Raw genomic sequence first — 24985 nt, forward strand, 5'->3', positions numbered from 1 at the left:
TAGCCACTGTTTATCACTATATTGTTTAAAGAGAATGTTGCTCTGTGGAATTCCTTTCATGCTTAGTGCAGAATGTTCCGGAATGATAAGTATGGTGACTCCCCACTGATTCTTGTAGATATTTTGTAATTGTCATGCGCTAGCAGGGAAGCCAAATATTCAAAATGAAATAGAAAATCTATACTCTTAAAAAATATATTCCTAGTGAAGTTGTTGAACAGGTTTGAAAACAAGTTCCTTTAGGACAACAAAATTAAAGTCTGTGTCTGAATTAGAAATATATGAACCAGAAAAGAGCTATTCGTCCATGGTTTTACCAATGTCCTAACCAACTAGCTGTGTTTTCCTTTTATCTCTCTGAAAATCATATGCCTTTCATGCTGACCATCTTGCAATCTGAAAGTACCTGTTGAAAGCAAGCCAATAAATGAAAGATTTCAGTGACTGGGCTTGTCCTCACCTCACATAAGAATGCTCTCTGTGGCTTTAACATTCCTCAAATAAATTCTTTTGTGGTGTGTCTATTAAATGTTGAGATTTTTCTGATCGATGTTACTCCACAAGATGCTCTTAGTTATTGTAATACCAGCATTCTTTAGATGTATGCTTGTCATCCATAGCCTGCAGTATTTTCACAATAATAAAAAAGCCTGCAATAAAGCAAATAATATAGTGGAGTATTCCAGTGGAGGATAGAGGGATTTTCGCAACGTGATTTGCAAATTATCAGGTTTGTTCTTTAGTAAATCACAAAGTGACAAATCCCATGATTATAACTTCCACAGTGTAATGGTGTGTGCGTCTCTGAAGTGTAAGCATTTTGACATGTTTCCCAGGTTCACCACTGAGGCAAAATTCATAGTGTCTGCCAAAACAATGTCCAGTTCAAAACATTAGGTATCTTACTAAAGGTACTTTTTCTAATTTAAATGCTTTTAAAGTATTTTTAAGAATGTATTCTACTTTAACACAGGTAATAATGCTGTTGTGGCCTACCTTTCTGCAGGACAGTATTTTTGGTTTTGCGATTTGTATTTTAAAAAAAGAAAAATAAAAGTTTCAACACTTTTCTAGTGTTCTGAGAATTATAAAAATGCTAAACAACTTTATCTGACAGAAAGCAACACTGGCTCTTTTCTGACCATAATGTGTCAGCTTTTGGGCAGCTTCCTGTCACGTGTTCAGAGTACACAGATGTGTTGGAACAAGTGATTTGTGTCTGGAAGGTCATAATTTGAGTTGATTTATACAGAGCTAATGAGCAAGTACTTTTCCTGAAGTATAGACAAGAGGAAAATATTAAAATAAAAAAAATGTATCAAAAATGTATGATTAAAGACACTACATGTCTGAACATGAGCATTTCCGGCTCCTGGCATTAGTGCTCTAATAGGAAATGTTCAGGTCACAGGTTACAGGTTTTGAATTGGGCATCTGTGAATTTATTTAGGATATGCTCAAACTTGCAAATAGCAATCTCTTCACGAACTCAGCAGTTCTTTGGAAGCTTTAGTATTTGTTCATGTAGATCTTGTATAACTGCTTACATAGAACAGTGATGTTGGGAGAATATTTTATGTGTCTGTCATGTCCATCTTAATGTATATCTTTTAATTTCATTTTTGCAATTGTTAGAAAGTAACAAAAAAGTATTTTTATGCACAGATTTCTCAAATTCAGATGGCATCATGATGGAGACCAAAATGTATCAATCTCTAAGTTGATTTTGTCGTAGAAATATTCCATAACAGGTTGACTTTAGCTATGTTCACATCTTGGTCAAACACCTACCACAGAATCTTTCTAATTTTTACTAACAGAATATACAGCTTCGTTCACTTCTTCCATGTTCCTACAGATAACGCTGCTCCTTTTACTATTCCTACTCATTTTATACATTTATTCTTAAGTGTTACACATGTAAGAAGAATGGCTTTGTCACTGAACGAACATATTGAGGAACTTTCTCTTTGAGTACAAAGGCTGAGTATTTTTAAAATTGGTACTACAGTATTGAGTGACTCTGATTCATCTTCTAAAAGATTAAATCAGCTGTGAGAGCTAAACAAAATATAGTCTTCAACACTTCCTGTTTCTCTGAGGATTACAGTGAAACAATTAATTAAATGTAATAATCCTAATGCATAGGTAACTGCTTGTTACTAAGCAGCCAAGAAAGTATTAATCTCTTTGGCCATGATGGTAGAACTTCCATGCTATTGAATGAGTTCTGAGTTGTTCAGTCATTTAATATTCCTAAGCAATAGTATTTGTAATGACATTTTGGTTTTGTTTTTCCAGAGTTGAAGGCATTGTGAGGTGAGGGAATAGGCAATGAAGTATCTACCCATTTCTAACTGTCTGACTCAGCTTGGTCTATCAGGATATTGCATGCTCTTTGAACAGTGTGATGCCATAGAGGTAAGAATTGGCTTTTTCAATAAAATTCTTGAGAAAGTGTCAAGCAAGATGATACAATGCCAGTGATTAATGTTCTGTGATATGATATTGGAGCAAAAAAACTAAAGGCTGATAGATTGCTTTTGTCCTAAGAAAGGGGAAAATAAAACCAGTATCTTCTGTAACTGCGTACTAAAACTCACTGAGAAATAGTCACTGGTGAGCTAGATAAAATGAGTATTTTACTATATTAGTCTTGGATGACTCAGATTGTAACAAATGGGCATGTTCACCAGAGCAAGAACACTTAGCTAACTTTTATTCTGTGAAAGTGAACAAATAAGTTTCTTTCTTAAAATTCAGAACTAGATAAAATACAAATGTACATGCCAATTGTTGAATGAAATTGTTTACAGGTAAATGGATACTATGTGTCTTAAGCATAATCTTCTCTATTGAGCAAAGAGCACATTACAGAAGGACCTTACATCTGTCATCTTGGAGATCCCTAGAAATTTATTTAAAAAATGTTTGGAAGCCCTTTTCCCACAGGTCTCAGTCAAATTTACTCTCTATTGTCCGTTTTGTGGTTTCAGTTTTTATCATCCATGTACAAATTTATTGCATACTATATCATCGATTAAATGCTGCTTTGACATATTTTGATTCTGTCTTGCTGTATTCCTAAAATAAATGTAAAAAATACAACTGAATATTCTCATCTACTCAAAAATCCTTGGATTCTCTTTTAAACAAGTTTCTTAAATTTTTTTTTTTTTTTTTCACTAATCAAAGTTTCATGAAGTGGCACTAAAGTTTATTTAAAATTTGCTTCCGTGTCACATGTGCTGCTTGTATACCAGAGTTCTTAGTAAGTGTCATGGTAATTCCATAATCCAAGCAAAATAAAAATAAAAGGATTTTAAATATAAGTAGAATTTGTCACAACTAGGAAAAGGACAGCATTTTATACTTTCCCAAATGAACTCAGTCAATAAAACTTAGTAGCATGTTGGAAAATGTTGTTATGTGATTCACTACTATTGTAACACAGAGACAGTAATACAGAAACATGGGACAGCTGTTTTGACAGTCAACCAAAAAAAAAAAAATCCTGCAGCAAAGATAGTTCTGCTGGAGTGCAGAACTTAAAAATAGGCTTAGTGCATAGTTCTGGATACAATGGACTTTTAAGTTCAAGACAATGAGTCAGAATTTCAGTTCTGCAGTATCTATAGACTACAAGCATTACATCATTTCTGAGTTCCTCAGCCAAACTGAGTACTGTCCTGAAACAGAACTTTGACAAAACGCCTGATTTACCCTTACTTCACATACTTACTAGCTTGATTAATACTAGGTATATGCTTAAGAACCATGTTGAACCGAGCTTCTAAGTTCTTGAAAGTCTAAGTAATTGCCTTTGATGTCTTCAACTTTTAAAAATAATTACTAATAACTATTTACAGTGGGGTTTTTATCTCTGCAGTAGAAGGTATGATTATATCCATTTTGCTCAGGACAGTAAGGCAGTTTCTTGAATTAAATTGTTCTTAGCTAAGTAGTAAATTCATGGCAGTAGAAGACAGAGTTCTTGGGTTTCAGTGAACTGCTCTAGCCAGTTCTTAAGCCATACCAGAAAGTGCTTATGATCTTGAATGAAAAAAGAATACTTCAAGGCAGGACGCTGTTCTTCCTGACAAAATTTCCACATGTGTTGTCTGCTGCAAAATGCAGCAAGTTCTTTAAAGCTACTAAAAAAACCCACCCCAAAATGTGTCTATAAAAGCTCCCACTGTGTTACCCTGAGAATATGCTGTTCAGTACTGGAGTTAACACCAACCCTTTTTGTGTTCTTACCAGCTTTTTGCTGAAGTTTGAAGAGCAGGCATTTGCACTTGTACTTTTGTACTTCTTTGTGTGTGGTTTTTCTTGGACGATGATTTTGGGCTTTTGGGGGGAGAGTGTTAGGGTTTTTTGAGAGAAGCAGAGGGAGCCTCTGTCACCATTGCCAAAGCTGAATTCACGTTTCAGTAGAAAGCATTATTAATCCAAATTTTTGCATTTGGGTAAACCTAGAAAGGGATGAAGTAATGGTAATCATTATTCAACTCCCTTCTTTCATGTCAGTAGTTATGTATGAGGTAGTATTTGAGAAATACGACATTTTCAGGCACATCTAAATTTTCCTAACACATTTTGAAACAGTTACAGATAGTGATATAAAATATTGACGCTTTCAGCAATTAGAGGACTACTCAGTCTAAATCAAATAATGCGATGCTTTTGCAGTGGTTTTAGTTTGAAAGAAAGATCTTTTGAATGACAATTTCAAAAACAATGGCTCACAGTAGCAATTCTGTGTCATTTATGTTATTTACAGAGTTAAACAATGTGATTTTGTATTTTAGGGTCCTAGGCCTGACCTGTCAAATCTCTATTAGAAAAGGCCACTTTTCATAATATGACTTGTCAGTAACAGAATGGAGTACGTACTATGGATTTTTCTTTATCTGATTTACAGTGAAAATACAGAACAGTAAGAATAAAAATAAATACATTTGATCATAAATTTTCAGTTTTAGATATGTGTTTTTGCTCTGACATGCCATCATCAAATGTAATTTTGCACATACTTATAAATCAAGATCAAATTGAAATTTTGTACTGACTTATACATAATCCCTTGAGTTATGCAGCAGCTTATTTTGAAAATAAAATAGTCATGATTTTGTGGAGAGAAAGGGGGGAATAAAAGAGAACAGTTCAGGTTTGATTACCCAAATGCATTATCTGGAAATTCATGTTCTTCAAAACAGTGTCTCAACCTATGTTATCTATTAATTTCAGTGAATATCCTCTTAATTATCCAAAGTCTTCCTTTCCAATATTATTATGCCTGGAGATTTATCTTCCTTCATTCACTTATGTACAACTGGCATACTAGCCCTTTTGTTGTTGTTTTTTTTTTTGTGTGTGTGTTTTTTTCTTGTTTTTTTGTTTGTTTTTTATTTATTATTATTTTATTGTATTTTATTCAAAGAGAAAAAATTTAGAAACAAAGAATCAATGTTCTAAAAGAAAAATTCTTCATCCTTTCAATGACATACTTTATCATGACAAAGGGGCTTCATATTATGCATAAATATACTTACGTTTGGTGTTACGTAGTTTATGGTATCAGAAACAGCAAACCTGTCAGAAATACATTTGAATTCTCCTGGACTAATACGTGTAGTATATTCCTTACTCTGGCATTTGCTACAGGACTTACTCCATTTTATGGAAGTCGATCTTAGAAAAATGGGAATTGAAAATCAAGTCCACCAAACACATAATTTCCAATATTCTCCTGCTTCAGGAGATAGAAAAAAGGAGAGGCAAGATTTCCATGTTGTCTCCTGAAGACTATGAGAATGAGTTAAGGCAACCCAAGCTTTTCTGACACAAAGAGGTGATACACTAATACTCTGATTCAGCCTGGGATACTGCTCTGAATACAGATCAGAGGGGTACTTTATGTAGAGAAGAGTAAGAATAGCTAAACATTAATCTTTTGGCAGTGTTTAGTTGTCATTTAGAAAAGGCTTCACTTTCATTTCACTTTCATTGCTCTCGCAGTCTTCAGCTTAATAAGATACAGTAATGTTAATGGACCATAATGGACAGAACACTGTCGTAAATGTCTTCCTTGCTTGGAAAGATCATATCAAAAGCTCAAAACCAAGCTATTTTGTGTACATGCTGCCTTATCCTTAGTGATAAGCAAGGAAGAGTGCTTATGCAGGCAATTCTGACCCACCTTTTCCATTTGGGATTTTGCTATGCATTAAGACATCGTCTGTTGCTTTTGTGATGCTTTTATCAGTTCAGTATAAAAATTAATTTCAAGTTTGTGAGGGTTGGAACAAACCCTATAAGACATTCTGTTCTGAGTGGAAGAATAGGGTGAGATGTTACTCAACTATAACTTACTGTATAGAATATTTTGAGAACAGTTAAAGTAACCAGGTACAAGTAATTATAAAGATCACTGCTATTTATATGAATATAAATATGATATTTTTGTAACTTCTAGTGTGAGCAGATTAGGAGACTATTATAGTTGATTACTACAGTGAAACTAGATGTATTTCAATTAGAATCTATTTTCATGTGGCATTGGGACTGCATTTTGTAACTTTTTCAGTTAATTGGAGTGAGGAATATATTGCAGTTCTCAATGTAACATTTTTTTTTTCAGAGGAAAGGACTATTCAAACTCATTCACATGGTGAATTGATTTATAGATATATAACATTTCAGTCGACTCATTGGAATGATCTAAATTCCATCAATTTAGCTACATCTCGTGTTTTTTCAGCTTCAGTTACATTGAGCTAAATCTAACCTTGCTGTACTGCTGGTGATTTCAGTGAATTTGAATTTGAGTCAAACAATTTATCTCCAATCTGAAGTGTGTATATTTTTTTGACCTTCAGACATACCTTGCAAGGTGACAGCATGATGCCATTTGTTTCTTTTTTTTTGGCAGTTAAGTGCTAGAATTCTTTAAACTCAGTTCTAGTAAAAGTAGTGGTGGTTCATATTTTTATGGGCATTATTTTGGTCAGCAAAGTTTTTGCTCACTTTCTGGTTTTGGCTACTGGAAATAATTTAAGTGTACAATTGAATTACATACTTGAAAAAATAGAGCCGAATTTCTCTCTGAGATGTTCTGTTTGCACCAGGCTATTTACATCCTAGATAGCTTTGCCTATTGTATTAAAGAATTCTGGGAAGGTTGCGAAACAAATAGGTTCAGTCAGTCATGAGTGAGTGCAGGCTGGTTTATTTTCACTGTAAGGACTAATGGTTGTTATCTATTCTCCAGCCTATTACGACATGGTTTTGTTTTGTGTCTGTTTTTGACAGTGCTGTGTCTAGGAGCGAAGTGCCTAATCAGTTACACTGAAATGATTGTTTTCTAGCACGGAACTGTACTGAAGTCAGACACTGGAAAAAACATTTTTTAAAGATCTTCCATTCTGTTAAATAAATACTAATGTCCTACTAATGTGCTTACCAGTACAAAGCAAAGGCTATGTTATTCTGTTTGCTGTTATTTTGAGCTTTAAATAGCAGCATTGTATTTGCTGCTGGTTCAACGGTTTGCAGACAGTGCTTGATGTGATAAGTCACTTTAATATGTAAGCATTTTCACAAGGTTAATTTCATAGGACTAAGCATTTCTTTGTACAGTGACGTTAAGTTTTGGAAAATTTTGTCAAAACATTTTCTGTTTTCTAAAATGTTATCTGGTTCTGAAACTACTTCGAACAGAACATGTCTCAATACACTAAAATTTGGATTCATCCCGTCTAGCTACTTGGGCTGTGTTTACGCAGTAATTAATACCAAGATCTGTGCATTGACATAATGCCCAGCAACACATTTGACCTGGATCAAATTTGTGCACATGATCACATAATTGTTGAATTAGATGAAGTACACAATACAAAGTTCACTAACTTTATGCTTTTATGCTATCTTTATGCCAGCCAATGGTAGGGAAGTGATTAGAATGACTGGTTTGACGTGGGTAGCATTAGCTAATCAGCAGGAAAAGAATCCTTCAGAATCATTAAACCACTTTGGCAGAATTGATTTTACAGTGAATCAGTGCTTTGAATAATGGGGCTGTCATATTTTTGATCAGTATTAGAAAACTGAAAGGGTGCTGTGCCATGGACTCTTGTCCTTAATTGAAGCTGAGGTTCCAAAATACCAACCTAAGCAGTCTGCCCTCTTCAGCTTCCCTTTAGCTGTTTTTTCCCATCCCTGTATCATTCCTTTTGTTGTCAGTAAACCTGTCCTGCAGCTGCATGGTGAACCCACGGGGAAATTTACCTGGCTGAAATCCCTTTTTTTATCCCCTCATGTTCATCTATGCCACTCCCCATGCCAGTTAGCTGCTCAGCTGCACAAACACTTGTACAAGTATGAATGGCCAAGGAAGAGACAGCAGAGGTGGGGCCCTGGTGGCTGAAACAACCCCACTGCCTAAAGTGAAACCACAACTGAAGGTGTTTTATTAGGAGGCAAGTCACTCTGTGTGCCCTGTAAGTATTAGAAAGAGACAAATAAATTCAGCAGATAGTTCAGTCCACTTCAAATTTGAATTACCTTATGTAGGTGTCTGTATTTTTTTGTTGACTGTAGAGATACCTCAGGATGACTGACTTCCTGGCAGATGACTCAGCAAGTGCTAACAGCTGGTGGAATGAATTTAGGCCTAAAAGCTACAACTGCAATTAGTGTGGAACATTTAATCTCTTCTTTTGAGTGCAGCCTTCCAAATTTTGAAAGTGTTTATTTCCTCTTCTCTAAATCCTGATTAACTCAGATATCTGTTTAGGGGTTATCAATATATTTCCCTGCAAATCAAAGTGGACAGGTGGAATAATTGTTTCCAGTTTCTGCAAGCTTTCTTCTTAAGTGCAAAATTCTTGCCAGTTCTGAACATACTTCCTATCACTGTGTAATGAACAGACCACATGTCTGTGGACTGAGTCAAACTCATAGTTGTACAAGTCCGGGCTCTTGTATCAGGTGGTGTCAAAGTAGATGTCAAGTGAAACATGGAAGAACATACCAACCCATCTTCATGCTTTCCCAGAATATTTTCTCAGCCTGCAACCATTTAACCTAACAAAAATGAAGTTTCAAAAAGGTGTGAATGTGAAGAGCCATAAATACTCTTTCTGCAGTCCTTTTGCCTGTATCTTGACTCATCTTTTGATGTGAACTGCAGCACATTCTGGATCTTGGTGTCCTGCCATCTAGGCCAGTATCCATTCCTGTATTCACAGCATGCTGTGACTCCTTTCAGATGTACATTTTGGTTTTTGTTCCAGGGAAATTGTAGAGTCAGAGGGTGGGGCCTGCATCTTGCCTGGGCTTGTCCCAGTATGGAATCAAGATGCATCCAAAATTCAGGTACTTAAACCACTTCTAAAGCAAAATATGGGCTGCGCCTATAGGAGTGTTCTCAGTGTCTATCTCGCACCTTTTTGTAGTCTTAGAAATGTTTGTTTGACATTGCAAAGAAGCCAGGAAATTACATATCCTCTTCTAGAAGTGGCTTCTTCTGGTATGAGAGAAACTGATGACAAATTAAGTGTAATCTGACTCTTGTAGTACACAAAAAGGTCTTTCTTCCTACAGCATGAGGCCTAGCCAGTGTCCTGTAACAGTCAGTAGTTCAAGACAGACATCCCGAAAGCTGTAGCCCAGTGCTTATAGAGTAGTGCTCCAGGAAGGAACCATGGTTTTCTCAGTATCCCCTAATACAACTAAAATAGGGTTTGATGTTAAGTGAGATTGGGACAGTGATATTTAATCATGTTACCATATTGTGCTACAGTCTTTAGGAGTGTCGTTTTATTATGATATCTTATGACCTATAGTAAAAGAATAAATCATGCTTCAGATATATTGAGGAATCCTACCATGATGGGACTAGCTCCTTCAGTGTGGTAGAAATATTATCTACAGAAAGGGTAATGTAAATATATAAATGCAAATGTCTATTTTGTTATAATAAAACTATACCTTGGATATTGCCAGACATGGAAGATAGTTCTTGATTCCCTTATAATAATGAACTTAAATATAGAATTATTTTTTAAAGCTTTTATCTTTTGGCTATTAAAATGTTTATGTACATTTGTAAGCATTCATGCTGTACTCTTATATATGTCATTGGTTGAGTTATGAGTGGAAAGATATAGAAAGCTGAGTGACAAGAAGTGTTTTTTTATCAGGTGTTCTAAGAGCTACAGCTTTGTTTTTCCAGTACCTTCTTTTACTGAGATGAATTCTGATTAATAACATTTTATGGCTTAATGTGATTTCATGAACATCTTAGAGTGTTTTCCTTCAAGAGGTTAAATGTATAAAGAATATTTACTTTTTGTCTTGTACGAGTTTTCTTATACAGAGAGATTGCAGTTTCAATAGGATATATATTTAGATGTTTTATAATTTTGTCATGCAAAGGAGGCCAGCCTTAATGGATTTAAATAGAATATATGCGTTGGCGTAATTTATTGTGGGTGAATATAAAATAATAGGCAAAACCTGAATTAGATTAAATGTAATTAATATTCCATAAGTTCCTGCTTTTGGTGGGGAAAAGAGATTTTTACATTTAAATTCTTAAATAACTATTTCTGCAAATGTTGTATTTCTTGCCCTGCTGCAGCAGTGTAAAGTTAAATATGAAGTGCTTTCTTGCCATGTGGGTCTTCTCCTTATGTTCTCATTATGTAGAAGGCGGGTGATGTGTGCTATTAGGAAGGAAGATGAGCAAGCAGTACAGATCCTTGCTTGTGCCTGGGACAATGTAAATAGAGACAAGCCCATCTTTAAAGAAGGTGTAAAATAACTGAGGAACTCCCTCATATGTTTTTATTAGATGGCTGAAACAATTGGCATAAAGCCATGGCTCCTTTTGCCTTGTCAAACCCAAATATCTTGGCTTTGTCACACTCAGATAAAACCCTCTTACTCATTCAGATTTTTTTGCTTCTCTTTGAAACATTACAAACACAGAGTACTTTGGAGCAGTGGTATGTAGTATCAACCTGGCAGATTCCAGACTAGTGCTAAAGTATTCTGGTAGCTTTGCCAGTAGATGGAGAGGAGGCTGCTTTGAACGCTTCAATCTGCGTAATAGTTAGAGGTGGTATTGCTACCTGTCTGTTTTATTTTGCTCTCGCTGAGAGATAAAAGGATTTGAAGGTTTTTGTCATTTCTGTCTGAGGAAGTCAGAAATGTGGATGCTATTACAAAGTTGTAAATACACACCTCTGACTGTACCATTTCATTTGTTGAAAGTTCCAAATTAATTTATTGCCGCTTTCTGGCCTTTTGTTTATCCTTGTCTCTACAGCAGTTATTTTCTAAATGGAAAAACTCCCTGATATTTGTCACATGCAAAGAGAGGCTGTTAATTCTCTTGTATTTTAAACTTTTTACCAAAACATGGAAAAACAAGCTTACAAGGAAATCTTAGCTCCATAGTAACAGTTCTTCCACTGCTAGAAGCAGAGAGAGGAAAATAGAACCCCTGGTAAAAAGGAACCCATAAAACCTCATCTAGCTTCTTTCTGGTGTTGTCTTCCAGCTTAATATGTCATTTACCAAACTGGTTAACAAAAGAAAACTTTTTAGTGAAGTTTTACCCATGTATTTCAAACTTCTGAAAGAGGTATTTCTGATCTGTGTCAGCACAAGTTGACATGATTTTCAATACCAAGTTAAAGGTGGAGGGGAAGAACACAACATGTTATTACCACAGAATAAGTGTAATAATTTATTTTTACTATTTTTTTTAATTAGTAGTTGTTTTTTTTGTTAAAGATGATATTCCATTTTATTCTGTTGACAAGGGCTGCACTTAGTTTATTTGATTCTAGCAGAGGTTGACACTAGCTGACTCGAAACACATGGAATTCTGTAGTTCTGAGAATTTCTGATAGCTACAGTGATAATTTTTTTCCAAAGACTTCCAAAAGTTTCAGTTTCTTTCTAACTTAAGACTTAAAATAGTGAGGTGCGGATTAGAGGAGTCTAACAGTAAACTGATTCCTACTGGAAAATACTGATTTGTCAGAAACATAGCTTCCTGCCAGTAGTAAATGAAGATCAGACCTATGGTATTACATGTACCCAATTTGTACTCTTTTAGGTCTGCAAAAATGAAATGTGCTATAGCCAGAAACTCCAGCAAGCCAGAACATGTTCATGCTTCGGTTTGTCACTGAATGAGCTAAGGTTTATATAACTCCTCAAACTCTCCTGCTTCACAACAGCATTATTTTCAGGATGATCAGCTATGGGACATTTCTGCTTGCAAACTTTTCTGAGGCTAGGGATCATGAGGCTTCTTGACTGACTCATAACAGATACCTCTTTGGGAGTTTCTGAACAACCTTTTGTCGCCAGATCTAAGACAGACCAAATAGTAAGACTGGATGTTGGTATCTTTGTTATGGAGGTCTGGATAGCTGCTGACTAAACTTGGCTGTTTCAGTTGGCAGCTGGGGGGCAGGGGGAGGTCCTTAGGAAGCACAGTTGCCATAACTCATAGTTTTCTAGCTAAATATTGTTAGATTTCAAGTACTGGAGCATTTTCACTTTGTATTGTCAGATATAAGACTGATATATCTTTGATTAATTTGAAAATTGCCAGCACATAAACTTGATTTCCTAGCCAACAGTTATGCTGACCGTTACTTTTTTACTATGTGGCATCCGTGGGAGTTGAGGGAATGTAGCGTTTTGTTTGGGTCCTTTCTCTTCTAAGAAAAGTCTACAGCAGAAACTTGCTTTGACTTTTGTTTATCAGGGAATCTACAAGAACTGCAGTGTGAGCAATCCATACATACCATGTCCTCATCTTGTGTAGTTACTTCTGCATTTTACTATTGCAGCTGCACAGCAGTGCTTTGAGAGTAGATGTATTTTCTCCTGGTTATTTTATGAAGTCTGGAATTCTGAAGTTTAAGGTCAAATGGAAAAGTTCCAATGAATCCTCTTGTTTTGTTCCATTATTTCTTTTGTTACCGTAAGCCACGTTTTGAAAATGGTCTCTCAAAAACTGGCAAGTACCCAACTCCTGGTGCAATTAAGGTACAAAAGCTACAGCATCACAGGTCTTGGGACCTAGGTCCCAGTTACATTCCTCCTCATTTATCTGTTTAGATGGCTGCTTGTATAGGTGTCTTTGCACTAGGTGGAAAAATGCACCTGTACATACTCCCTTCCTTCAGAAAGCAGAAGTCAAGGTTGACCATAAAAGGCTACAGCAGCGAGTGATGTGTGGGCCAGCAGTGGCCCCACACTGCTGGTTTCTCAGCCTTCCCTAGAAGGAAGTTTGCAATGAGGAATCTAATCTATCTTAATTCAAAGTAACTAACAAGTAACGTAGCTAGTGTAGTCAGTCTTGTGAATTCTTCATTCTTAGAGCTTGCAGGCAAATTCTCTTTGCATCAAATATGTCCAATGATGGGTTGTGTAAATTGTCATATATGAAGACAAAGACCCATTTTCAATATCATCTGAAGACAGAATAATACTGCTAGGAAAAGGATGTAATGACTCATGCAAGAGTAATCATAGTTTATGCAGTGCTGCCCAGCTACTAGTCCCATTACTTAGCACGAAGTCATGTTACTCAGGAAATTACTACTTCTTTTCTGGTTCTTATTCATAAAACATGACAATGAAGCATGACACTACTTCCTATGGAATTACAGTGCCTGAAAATTTCCTGAGTTTTTAGAATCAACCAATGGAGACCATTTTATGTGCTAACTGATCTGAGGTTTTGGCATGATTTTAGATGTTTTTTACCTGAACTGTGGAAAGTATCGTTTAGATAGAGAAGCAAGACGTTTTCCATTATGCAGTGAGGAAAATAATAGCATGCACTTCTGTAGCATCTTCCATTGATAAGCTGATAAAGTACTATACAGTCTTTTCTGTGAAAAATATCTATCACTCTGATCTGTGTTACAAAAAGTAACAAGTAAGTAGGTCAGAATGCTAGAACTGAAAGTGTAATTCAGGTATCTCAACTCCTTTTTCTGTACTCTCACTATAATTCCATTTTTCTTGCACAGGAAGTATTAGTGAGACATTTTGGTGTCCAAGATGGGGTCCCAGTCTATTGTTTTTTGGTTCCTTTCTCCTCCTCCTGCTCTTCTCCCTCCCCCAGGTATATTTTGAAGAAAGGTTGTGCCTGAAATATCCTACAGGAAATCACCATAGATTGTTACCTGTGGCAGTGAATTTCTGGAATCTGTCCATGTGCCTGAAATGTTTCTGGTACCTCTCTGTCCTCAATATTTACCTGGGTTTGCACAACCGGCAATGACAAAAGCAGAGTTCCATCAGCTGTTCAAGATTTGCTAGCTTTCCTTGTTCATCAGTAGCTCAGGTGTCATTGCCTTTGGGGAAAAACTTAATTGAAAAAATATTAGAATGAGATTTTGTTGTGTGTTTAGGCCTCATTTTATGTGAAATTGGCTTGAATTTAGATCTGTGTCAGTATGATGCTATAACTTTCTGTAATTTGGGGTGAGAAAGTTATGCGAGTGTATAAGTCTGTGATTGTTAGCATGCCACAAGTGGTGACTTATGTCCTAGAACCAGTGAATGAATCCTTTTGGAAACTGTTGTCTTTCACATTTACCTCACCTCTTCTGTTTTGGAAGTTGTTATTGTAAAAGGTGTGTGGCAATACCAACAGTGACAATGCTTTCCTACTGCCTGCCTTAAGCAACCAAAGTGATATTGCTATGGGAAGGAGTGCACCAGTCAGAAATGCCACTGTGAGCTTCTTTTACCTCGCTATATTAGATAAATTTAGTTTTATAATCTTCTTTCTCATTTCCTTCCTTTACTGCATATTTCTGTGCTCTCTGCCTTTATTTTTTTTTTCTTTCTGATTTTATACTAAACTTGGACTTACTTGAGCTTTCTTATGCAAAGATTCAACTAATTTCTATGAAAATTCCCAGACTTTCACAAGAACTTTCCTCTCCCAATACTTACTTCTGCAACATAGATGATGGCTAAAGAATCTTATCTGGATGAACAAAATGTTTCTGAAGCTCTAGCTATACTTCAAAGGAAGGTCCAGTTCTCTTTCAGTCTTGATTTGTTTCAAGTTCTAAAAAATTAATTTTGCTGTAAGATATTTTAAATAGCTCAGATTGCAAAATTCAGTGTTCTGGACAATGCATAAAACCCCAAACTACAAAGAGGTAGATGTCTTGGTTCTACCCATTAACTGGAGATGTCACTATGGTAAGTCACCATAGGGAATTTTAATCCTGCTGCTGTCACTACTGGATGTAGTTTAATTTGTTTAGAGTGAAAATACCATAGTTTCATTTACTTTTGGTGATTGGCTTGATAATACATAGCAGCCCTGGAAGATGAATAATCTGCTCCTTAATGACATTTATAATTTAGATGGTTTAGGACCACAACTTCAGCAACATCATGCAGTCAGACTCTGAAGTAGATACATCAGAAGCAGTTTATTAAAGCTAGTCCTGGTAAAAATGGAGAAAGTGAGTGAAAGGATTGAACATTAGAGTGGAATTAAATAGTGCGTGAGGAGGATCTCCCAAAACAGAAGAACAATACACCCAGTAGGGATGAGATATTTAATGTCATAGAGAGAAATATTTGCCTCTGCAAAGCTGATGCCGATGGGATGGATAGCTGTGAAGAGGTTTGTAGAATGTTGGCTTGTGGGTTCTGACGAGAGGGAAAGAACAGTGTTACCAAAATTGCTTTGGGCAACAGGAATAGCTGCAGCAAAAACAGAGAAATGTTGGCCAGGCAGCCTGAAAGACCGAGCCAACAAGAAAGAGACAAATACAAAGTTAAAGAAAAATTGGATCTAGACAGTGCTTTAAAAGTCCACTGAGTGTACCTTGATTTCTATTTAAGCAAAAGCCCTTTGGCTGAGTCAGTGGTACAGCTGAAGGTAATTTGTTAAAAATGATTGTTTTAAAGGGTATGCTTTACAAAAGGAGGTTAACTAAGCCATCTGTTTTGTCAATAGCTCTCGATCCTTTACACCTATTTGACTCTGCGTTTTTGAAAATGCGTTTTATCCCACCAACCTGTTGCACAACTTCATGTAACATGGTGGGACGAGGGAGAAGTCTGCTAATGGAAGTAAATCGTGTGTGTAAAGTATGTACTAGGCTCTGGATTGTGCGTGAACAGGGTGGATTTAGCAAACTGTTAAATTTCGCAGTAATGCTAATTTGGGCGACGAAATTATGGAAGTCAAATTCTTAAATGCACGGAACAGGGCAGGGAGAGGTCACTGCCCGCACCCGGCTGCCGTGCCGCGCTCGGCCCGCGGCGGGGTGTGGTTGCTTGGAGAGCCGTAAATCCCGGCTGGGCGCTGGCTGCGCGCCGCGGAGCGCGGCGGGGCGGCTGCACGCGGCGGAGCGGCTGCACGCGGCGGGGCTGCGGGGGCCGGCCCGGCGCCACCTCCCCACGCTCACAGGTGAGTGGCGCCCGGGAGTCGCGCTCGTTTGCTGGGGTGGAAACGGCGGAGCCACGGAACCAGGTCTGTACTTCGGAGGCCCGGGCGATAAAGCGCTCTTAGGAGGCTCCCGCTGAGTCACCCTTAGGGTAGTTATCGCGAACTGCGCTTCTTTAGGGCAGGCTGGTGCAAGTGTACGCGCCGGCTCCTACCGCGGCTCGGTCGTACCTCGGGCTCTCCCGAGAATTTCTGTCTCATTGAATTAACTGGAAGTGCTCCGGCCCGCTGGTGTTGCGGGGCCGGCCTCCGGCCACCCCATCCTCCTGCCCGGCTGCCCGCGGGGTTCCGCAGCCCCGAGGGACCTGGACGGGACTCGCTGCCAGGAGATCGCATGGTCGGGACAAAACCTCCAACTAATCTCCAGAAAGCTTGGAAAGAAGCAGCAGTGATCAGGCTGGACTGGTAACTGTAAGGACAGCACTGTCCACTCGGACAGAGAGTGAAAAGCTGTGTGTGTGTGTCCCTCTGTCCCTCCGTCTCGGAGGAGGGAACGGAGGAGCAGGGCGAGCCCCGACCCTGGCGGCGGATGGCTTGTGGACTACCAGAAATGCTGTAGCAGTAACTACTGAGGCGTTTGATCCAGTGCTTAGGTTTTGTAGGAATGGATCCCGTGTAAATCTATTAAATAGTCTTTAAATATAAAACATAAGAGTACTGGAGATACCGAGATACTTCACTGAGAGGAAATGCTGTGTCCTTTGTTAAAGAGAAGCATATATAAAATTGCTTCTTTCTGTCCAAATTTTTAATTTCTATAAATTGGTTGTTAGTTCAAAATGTTTAAGTGCATACTTACTGCTGAAAAGGATTTTTATAATTACTTCATTTTCAGTTAGAGTGGGTTGTTTCGTGGTTTTTTTTCAGTAATGTGGGAACAGAGGAACGGGCAAAATAATAAATGACTTCCTATACTAGAGGAGGAACAAAAGCTTGTGTTTTGAAGCATTTGCTGAAAAACTCTTAGATCTGACTGTAACCTTGGTGAAGTCCTCTATTTTTGCCAGCAAAATGGGGAGAGAATGTTTATTTCAAGTCAAGGCTTCATACCATTCAGGATCACTGAACTAACTGATTGGGCACTAAAATTTCTGAGATAATGTCATAGTATATGCCAAATGAGGAGGTCTCTACTTATTACCGAATTGTCTTCAATGATCAGTTTTTGTTGGAGTTTCTGGTAGATATCAGGGCATTCTACATGAGAAAACTCATGAAGAGAAGTGTGGAATTTATCTGTTTCTCTCATCTCAAAACAGAAATTTCAAAGATAATTTTATCCTGGCCCGTGCGCCTTCCGTTGCCAGAGAATAATAGTTAAAAATAACATTTAAAATAAATTGTTAGAGTACAGTGCAAGGATATATGGGTGCTGGAAATTGTATGACCTGTAAGGAGAGAGAGAGAACATGAACATTTTGATAGCACTTTAAGACCCTTTGGACGCACTGACCTGGCTGTAATCTTGTGGGGAGTTTTTGATGTTTGACAGACTCATGTTTTTTCTGAGAGTAGCTTAAAGCCTTTGAAGTATTGCATATGCTTTCTCAATCTATTTCTCTATATCATAAGAGGTTATAGGTTCTTGAACCTTAATGTTCTTCTCAAAGTCCTGTGATCTGTTTGCTATAGCAGCTACTGCATCAGTTTATCTTGGTTTTTTTTGTTTGTTTGTTTTTTTAAAAAGAAAACACAGGTTGTAGAAAGCTGCTTCTGAGGCATTTTGGGAGCAGGAATACTCTTGTTATACTAATGAAGTCAACTACATTGCTTCTAATGAGACAGTTAACATGAAATCCACTTTGAGTTTATAGGGCCTATAGTTTTAACTATTTCTTCCTATGATATGTTAACTTTAGTGGTTTTTCAGTCATGCTTCTTCTATTTCCCTAATTTATTTTCTTACTCCACAAAAACGAAATCTGAGGAAATTGATCTGTTTTTTGTCGTGAACTTGACTTTCTTCATTAAGGTTGATCACTTTCATTATTTCCCATGTGCTTCTGTATAGTGAATGCAAATGTGCGAAGTAACTTAGCAGGGAGAAAAGAGTAATATATCTCTCACTCATTGTAATTGGTTGTTACTGGTTTTGAGGGAGGGAGGGCAGATAGGTGGGAGGAGGTTGTAAGGAGGTTTGCCATGTCAAAAGTACGTAGGGTTTTCACAGAAGTTGACATCATCTTGTAAATATCTGAGACCATAAGGCAGTTGTTCTTCAGTTGGATGTATTAAACCATTTTCAAGCCCTCTTAACTTCATAGTATATATAGCGATAAAGACATGGTAAGACTTTGAGTAAAGTATTGTAGCATTGGTGATATGATAACACCAGGTATAGACTTCAGAGACTTTGATCTAACAGGGAGAATCGCCTGCACTGAAGATCAGTAAGACTGAGAGAAATATGAAGCTTTTAATGTCCAAAACTGGTTTAAATGTAACTCAGAGTTTTGCTATAGCTTGAGAGTCTGATTTGAAACTCTGAAATTGCTTTTTTATTTCCTTTTGTGAGGTTTCCATTAGCATGATCATATAGAGCCTTGGACTCTGTTATGCCATTCATGAATCTCTGAGGCTGAACCGGAGATTTCCTTTTCCCTCACTTCCCCCTCCTCCCATGTATTAAAACATCAAAGCAGCAGCCATTGACACTAGTTGTGTTATGTTGTGGTATGGAAGGGGCACTTATTCTTGTACCTCTACCAGGTTGAATGAACCATCAAAACACTTATTGAGACTGTGTGAACATCAGAAAATTTTCACGAATACAAGCCGTGCCAGAAAGTTTGTATTTGCATCTCAAAGCCAAGAGGGCATGAGTAGAAGGATATTTTTATGTTGTTTTGGGGAAGTGAAGGTTGTTTCATTGCTCATGGTTCTTTTTTTTTTGTTTTGAGCAATGATGTGAAGAGGTATACACCCCATCAGATTAGAGCTTGGTGCATGTTTGATCTTGTCCACCAGATATGTGTTTTATTCTATGTCCAATCTCATACTTCTTTCCTAAATGCGATGTGGATTTTAAAGACTTCTTCATTTGTGTTCCTTCAGCCTCATTCATAACCAACTAGAACATTCCAGAAGTTACCTGGAAACCTTTCATGTCCTCCAGTTCTCTGAATTCACAGTCTGACTCCTGCCAATTCCATTTCTGTATACTTTCCCAAATTATGGACTGAAGAAAGCAAAATTCTACTCTATATATGAATACAAATTCATCTAGCATTTTTAACATTGTATTGGCATGAGTCAATCTTGTTTGCATTTAGTTAGGGGAAACTTGGATGACTTCCAGAGTGTTCCGTTTTGTTAGATACTGCATTTTGACAAATAGGAATGTGTACAATTAGATTTCAGTTCCCTTTGGGCTATCGGTCTGCTGTAATTTCTACCATTTTCATTGTTGATTGTGTGATGGCAGATGTTCAAAGCACAGTCTCTTAGGGAGTAAAGTTTTCAGGATTTCTGTATCTGGTAAAGTCAAACATTATTTGAATCATATGCTAAAGTATTTGAAACATTCCAGGGTCTTCAGTTGAAGAGGATCTCTCCTTGTTGTGTTTACATCCAATATGAGAAAAATATATGGGTAGTTTGGCAGGACTTTTGTTACTGAGCTAATCATTGTAGTTCTTGGTTTACATTTATGTAAATGTACAGCAGCACATAGGCAAGTAGATAAATTAATGGGTAGAAGTTAGCAGACCCATTGTTTTGGGGTTTTGGATTTCTTTTGGGTTTTTTTTTGGAGGGTTTTTGCAGGGAGTATTGCTTGAAATATTATCAGAGTTTCTGTACACACATAATTGTGGCTACGTGTCTTGCAAGTTCTTGAATGTAGGTATTGTGTACTAACTTTGGAACTCTAACTTGATTCCTCAAGACAAAACTGAGATATGAATTTGAGGATTGGGTATTGAATTTGTAAATCATGGGATGTTGCTGAGAGTGGCTTAGAAGGTGCAATGATTAGGATGTAACTGAGGGAGTTTGGTTTTCTTTCTTAAGAAGGGCTTCTTAGGATGAGAGATTAAATAGAAAATGCTATATTTCAGAGGGTCGTTGTTTGACTGTTGAAAATTCTTAGACTGTTGGATTGGGAGCCTACTGGATTGCTATAATTATCATGTGATTTGGTTAGGAGAGGGAATTACCAGCTTTCTTTCATGGATCCTCATACACGAAGTGGTTGACAGTTACTGTCATTGTAAACCTATTGTGGATTCACTTAGTACCAACTGTTAAACCGAAGCTTTAATTGGTTATATTTACACCTACATGGTTTTGATACCCATTTACATGAAATGTCGTATGTTCCATTTCAGCCTAGTGGTGGTAATCTTGCAGGAAAGCCTAAGGAAAATCTCTCTGACTGGATAAACTGCACTTAAATAGTCAGAATTCAGAGGTTTGGAGGTGTTTTTCATAAACCAAAAAGGAAGTATGATTGTTAAGTACAGAATCTCAGCAGCCCTCAAAAGGAGAATAACAAGCTAGCCTCCAGTTTTTCAGACTCTTCAAATGGTATTTGTTGCCTTAGTACAATAAAGACATAAAGTTGAGTTTTCAAATGATTGTGTGATTTCTAAGATTCCCCTTCCCCCCTTGTTTGAGGTGATTTTTATAATTTTTCTCTAAAGCTCAATTTACTGGAAATAAGCTCCGTCACTTTGCTTTAGCTATAGGAGGTTGTATCTTTATGGTAAGCGTTTGCAATTTAGATATTCCTATCTCTGGTCCACTTGTTTTGTTTAGAACAGTTGTAATGCAAAACCAACTTTGCAACAGTTTTTTATAATTTTGGAAATAATGTGTTACTTTTAATACTAGTGAGCAGAAAATTTGTCAAACCATATGATAAATGGAGAGGTGATTTAGTATTTCACATCAAGGGCCTGTATGATAATTTTATGGCAGATTTTTTGTGAGAATGTGGTTTGGTTTCTTTAGGATTTCAAATTCTATTTGGATCTCTGTGACTAAAAATGTCAGTTCTAACTAACTTCTCAACTATTTCCTGCTCTTTTCAACAAGAAACCTGACCAAAGTCAAACAGATTCTTTCTGGGCAGAAGGGTTATTTCCAGAAGCTATTCTACTTTAGTACATAGTAGCTGTCATCAGACAGAACCATGGCAAATTGAAGATTAAAAAAAAAAAATCAAATATCTAAATATTATTTATCATCTGTAATTAATGAGTATTTACTGATGGTCTTTAGTAAGGGAGAAATGGGAAAGGATTTGTTGTTGAAGTCTGGAAACCTTATTCAGCCTGTGAATCTCTGCAATGCAGCTGACAGGAAATAGCAGAATTTTTTCATAAATTTGAGATCAGCTTTAGTGTTACCGTAAAACTAAGCCTGTTACGATAACCCCTGTGTAGAAGTAACAGTAGCTTCAGTGCAGCAACACTTTGATAGTACCTGTGATGCTGAGGCTGGAGAAGGAGCAGCAGGACTATAGAGGCAGCTCTATTTTCCTTGCAACACCTGTGCGTTCCCCTGAACCCTAGTAATTCTTGTGCAGCTGTAAGCAGCTGACTTCAAGCCTGCTGGGCCTTGAGTGTGCTACTCTTATTTTTCAGCATGAAACCTGGCCAAGGTCAGAACAGATTCTCCCTGTCAATAACTGTTATTTCCAAAAGCTCTTCTGCTTTCTGATTTCATATCAATCTCTGCTGCTCCTGTCACTTCTCCACTTTTTATAGGAAGCACCTGGTTGACTACCACCTGTGTTAAATAATGTAGGACTGATTGACCTTTAGATCTGTGTGTATGTTCCATAGAGTGGCTTTTGCAGGTTAATATAACTGGATAGGATAAGGCACCCTGTATTCTGTAATATAACACTATAAAGTTGAGCACAAGGCAGCATTTTTTGAAGAATAGAACAGCAATCTGCTAATGTGCCTGAAGTGTTTGTCTCATAAAGCTTTTTGCTCATAACAGAAAAACCTGTACTGTATGGCAGGCTATAATTGATTGTACAGGAGACTGACAGCTATGCAAATCCCCAATGTCAACAACAATTTGAGCCAGTAGGCTGTGCATGCTGAAGAAGAGAATTCCAGTAATCTGCTCCTGCCCTTATCTCTTGGGTAGAGCTCTTTAGTTTACAGCCTGTTAGAAATATGTGACCAGCTCTCTGATGGATTTATCACTTGAGTAAGACTTTTCAGAAACAGTTTTCCCCTCACAGTGTGCCAACTATTGCTTTTAGAAACATGTTCTTCCAAATGAAGCTGTAGAATGTCCTTTATTTTTTATCAAAATGTTCATAAAACTTTGCTTTTTGTTAATGGTTCTAAAGCTGATGTCTAAGTCTTTGGAGGATGTGAGGGAGCAAAAAAGAGGAACTTTATGGATAAAAATGGGGGATTGCTCAGAGCCTGCTTTTCCATGTGTGTCCAGATTGATTGTTTTCTGTTGTGACTCTTCCCATGTATAAAAGTTAATATTCATGTGTGCTTGACAAGCAGTTGGGAACAACATGACTGGATTGTAATGCAGGCTACATCTTGAGGTATCTGACTGCCCCAAAGCAAAGCAGAAGTTCAGTTCTAGGTGCCTTTGTTAGTCATGCTATTTAACTTCCGTTAATTGATGCGCTATAATAAATCTTGGTTTTGTTTTTCCAGATCCAAAAATGATAGCTGCAGGAAAATTTTCAAGTCTTCCCAGAAATGGCCCAGTGAACCACCAGTTCTCATTAGCTTCTTCCATGGACCTTTTGACCACTAAACCTTCACCAACTGAGCATCGCTCAAACTCCTTTCAAGACATCTCTATCCATGGCACTCTCCCCAGGAAGAAGAAGGGGTCAGTTCCCACTAGGTCTTGTGATATGTTTAGCCACATGGGAACATTGCCATACACCAGAACACACTGGCAGCAACCACCTTTTGTACAGGATGTTATAGAAGAGTACCCTCCACAAAATGGGAAGAGCAGCAAACACCATGCCAGGTACCTTGTAAAACCTTAAGTTATATGTTTGTTGCATAATAATTAATACGTGTTTTTCTAGTCCTCTAAATGCCTAGTGATTAGGTGCAGCTGTTTATTATAACTCTGCATTCTAACAGAGGTTGAATTTTCTCCCTAGTACTCAATTTAGGACTTGATGGAAGAAGCTAGATGAAAAGTGCTGTGAAATGTGTGGGGTGGGGAGGCGGAGGAGTGAATCTGATGCATAGATTTCAGGAATTCTTAGAATTTCTTTTTTTTTGACTTACTGAATAGCTCAGGCTTCGAAATAATTTTCCTTTTGCAATAAGATCAGTCAGTATATGGGCTGTTAAATACTCATGACTGTTTAACGTGTCCTTCTATACTCCTCTTTCTGTGGGATCTGGTGATTTGGATTTTCAGTCTTGCTTTTGACATCTGTGTAGTTTTTTAAAATAATTTTTAAGGGCTAGGTCTTACCTCTGAATGTTTAGAAGGTATAGCATTGCATGTCCTACTTCCATGGAGGAAACTTTTAAAAGTCACTGAATTGCTTTGAAATGACCCTTTGCATTGTTCTAACAGAGCAGTTTTAACCAAGAAATCAAACTGTTCAAACTTGGTTTTGATTTGGATTCAGTGCTTATATGGGTGGAGTGCTGAGAAAAATTAGAGTGGTGTGCCAGCTGTCTCCAACCTAGAGCTACGTGTGAGCTGTTTTCTGAAGACTCAGTGGAACCCAAAGTACACTGAGTTAACGGCAAATCATCCTTGTTTATTATTCTTGTCTGACTTCCTGGTTATAATATCCATGACTCTTGAGAAAGAATTATACTCTCATAGCTAGCGTTTCTGTTGGGAATCTGTTATCTTTACTGATATTTCATTGCTTACAAAGAAGTAATTAATTTTGTAAATGTTATTTTTTGTTCTGATATTGAGGTCTATAAAATGGGAAAAAATTTCCAGCTAACAAGAAATATTTAATGTAATGCAGTGGATCAGTTAAAGGCACAAAGATGAGAGAGTTTTAGGTTGCTTGGGTGACAGTTAAAGGTTGAGAAAAGATAACTGACTGACAGCTTCTGAATTAGGCTTTATAGTCTTGCTGTGTCCATCACCATAATATGTCTTGTTCTCAAATCCTGTGAGGGAAGGACACTTCTAATTATGTGAGGCTAGGTATGTAGAGTTGTTTTTGTATGCCTTCTGCTTGCGGCACACTGGATCAAGCTTTCTTCTCACTTGAAAATAAGTCTTTCTTCTCTGTACCCCATTCACTTTGAATGAAGAAAGGGCCTCAGTGTGTTTAGTATTCCTCTGTCACTGATGTCTGAGATGTACCTGCTTACATGAACTGGCTTCTTAACCTAATTTGCTTTTTTGATTTGCATACTTCTAGAGAATGCAAGCAGCCAGGGCTGCTGCCATAAAAAAAAATAAGGTGCTATACACCATGGTATACCATGGTTTTATACTGTGTCTTCCTTCTCAAGAGCAGTTGCTAAACACGAT

General features: G+C 37.4%; 1 protein-coding gene across 6 annotated transcripts in view; it reads left to right on the forward strand.

The window, feature by feature from the left end:
• The window catches only part of BCAR3 (BCAR3 adaptor protein, NSP family member), a 112370-nt gene that overhangs the window by 33630 nt on the left and 53755 nt on the right, over positions 1-24985 (forward strand). For 2 of the 6 annotated variants that reach the window (XM_042786354.1, XM_033000915.2), the window contains exons 2-3: positions 2302-2421; positions 23161-23488. In XM_042786354.1, coding sequence (XP_042642288.1) covers positions 23169-23488 — 320 coding nt within the window. In that variant the 5' untranslated portion in view covers positions 2302-2421; positions 23161-23168. Of the gene's footprint in view, positions 1-2301; positions 2422-16423; positions 16547-16597; positions 16931-23160; positions 23489-24985 lie in introns of those variants that run through there. The other 4 variants (XM_033000918.2, XM_033000916.2, XM_033000917.2 and 1 more) reach the window with 4 other exon arrangements.

This window comes from Tyto alba, unplaced genomic scaffold (assembly GCF_018691265.1).
Source record: "Tyto alba isolate M040663 unplaced genomic scaffold, T.alba_DEE_v4.0 Super-Scaffold_1000006, whole genome shotgun sequence".
In the NCBI taxonomy this organism is placed as follows: Eukaryota; Metazoa; Chordata; class Aves; order Strigiformes; family Tytonidae; genus Tyto; species Tyto alba.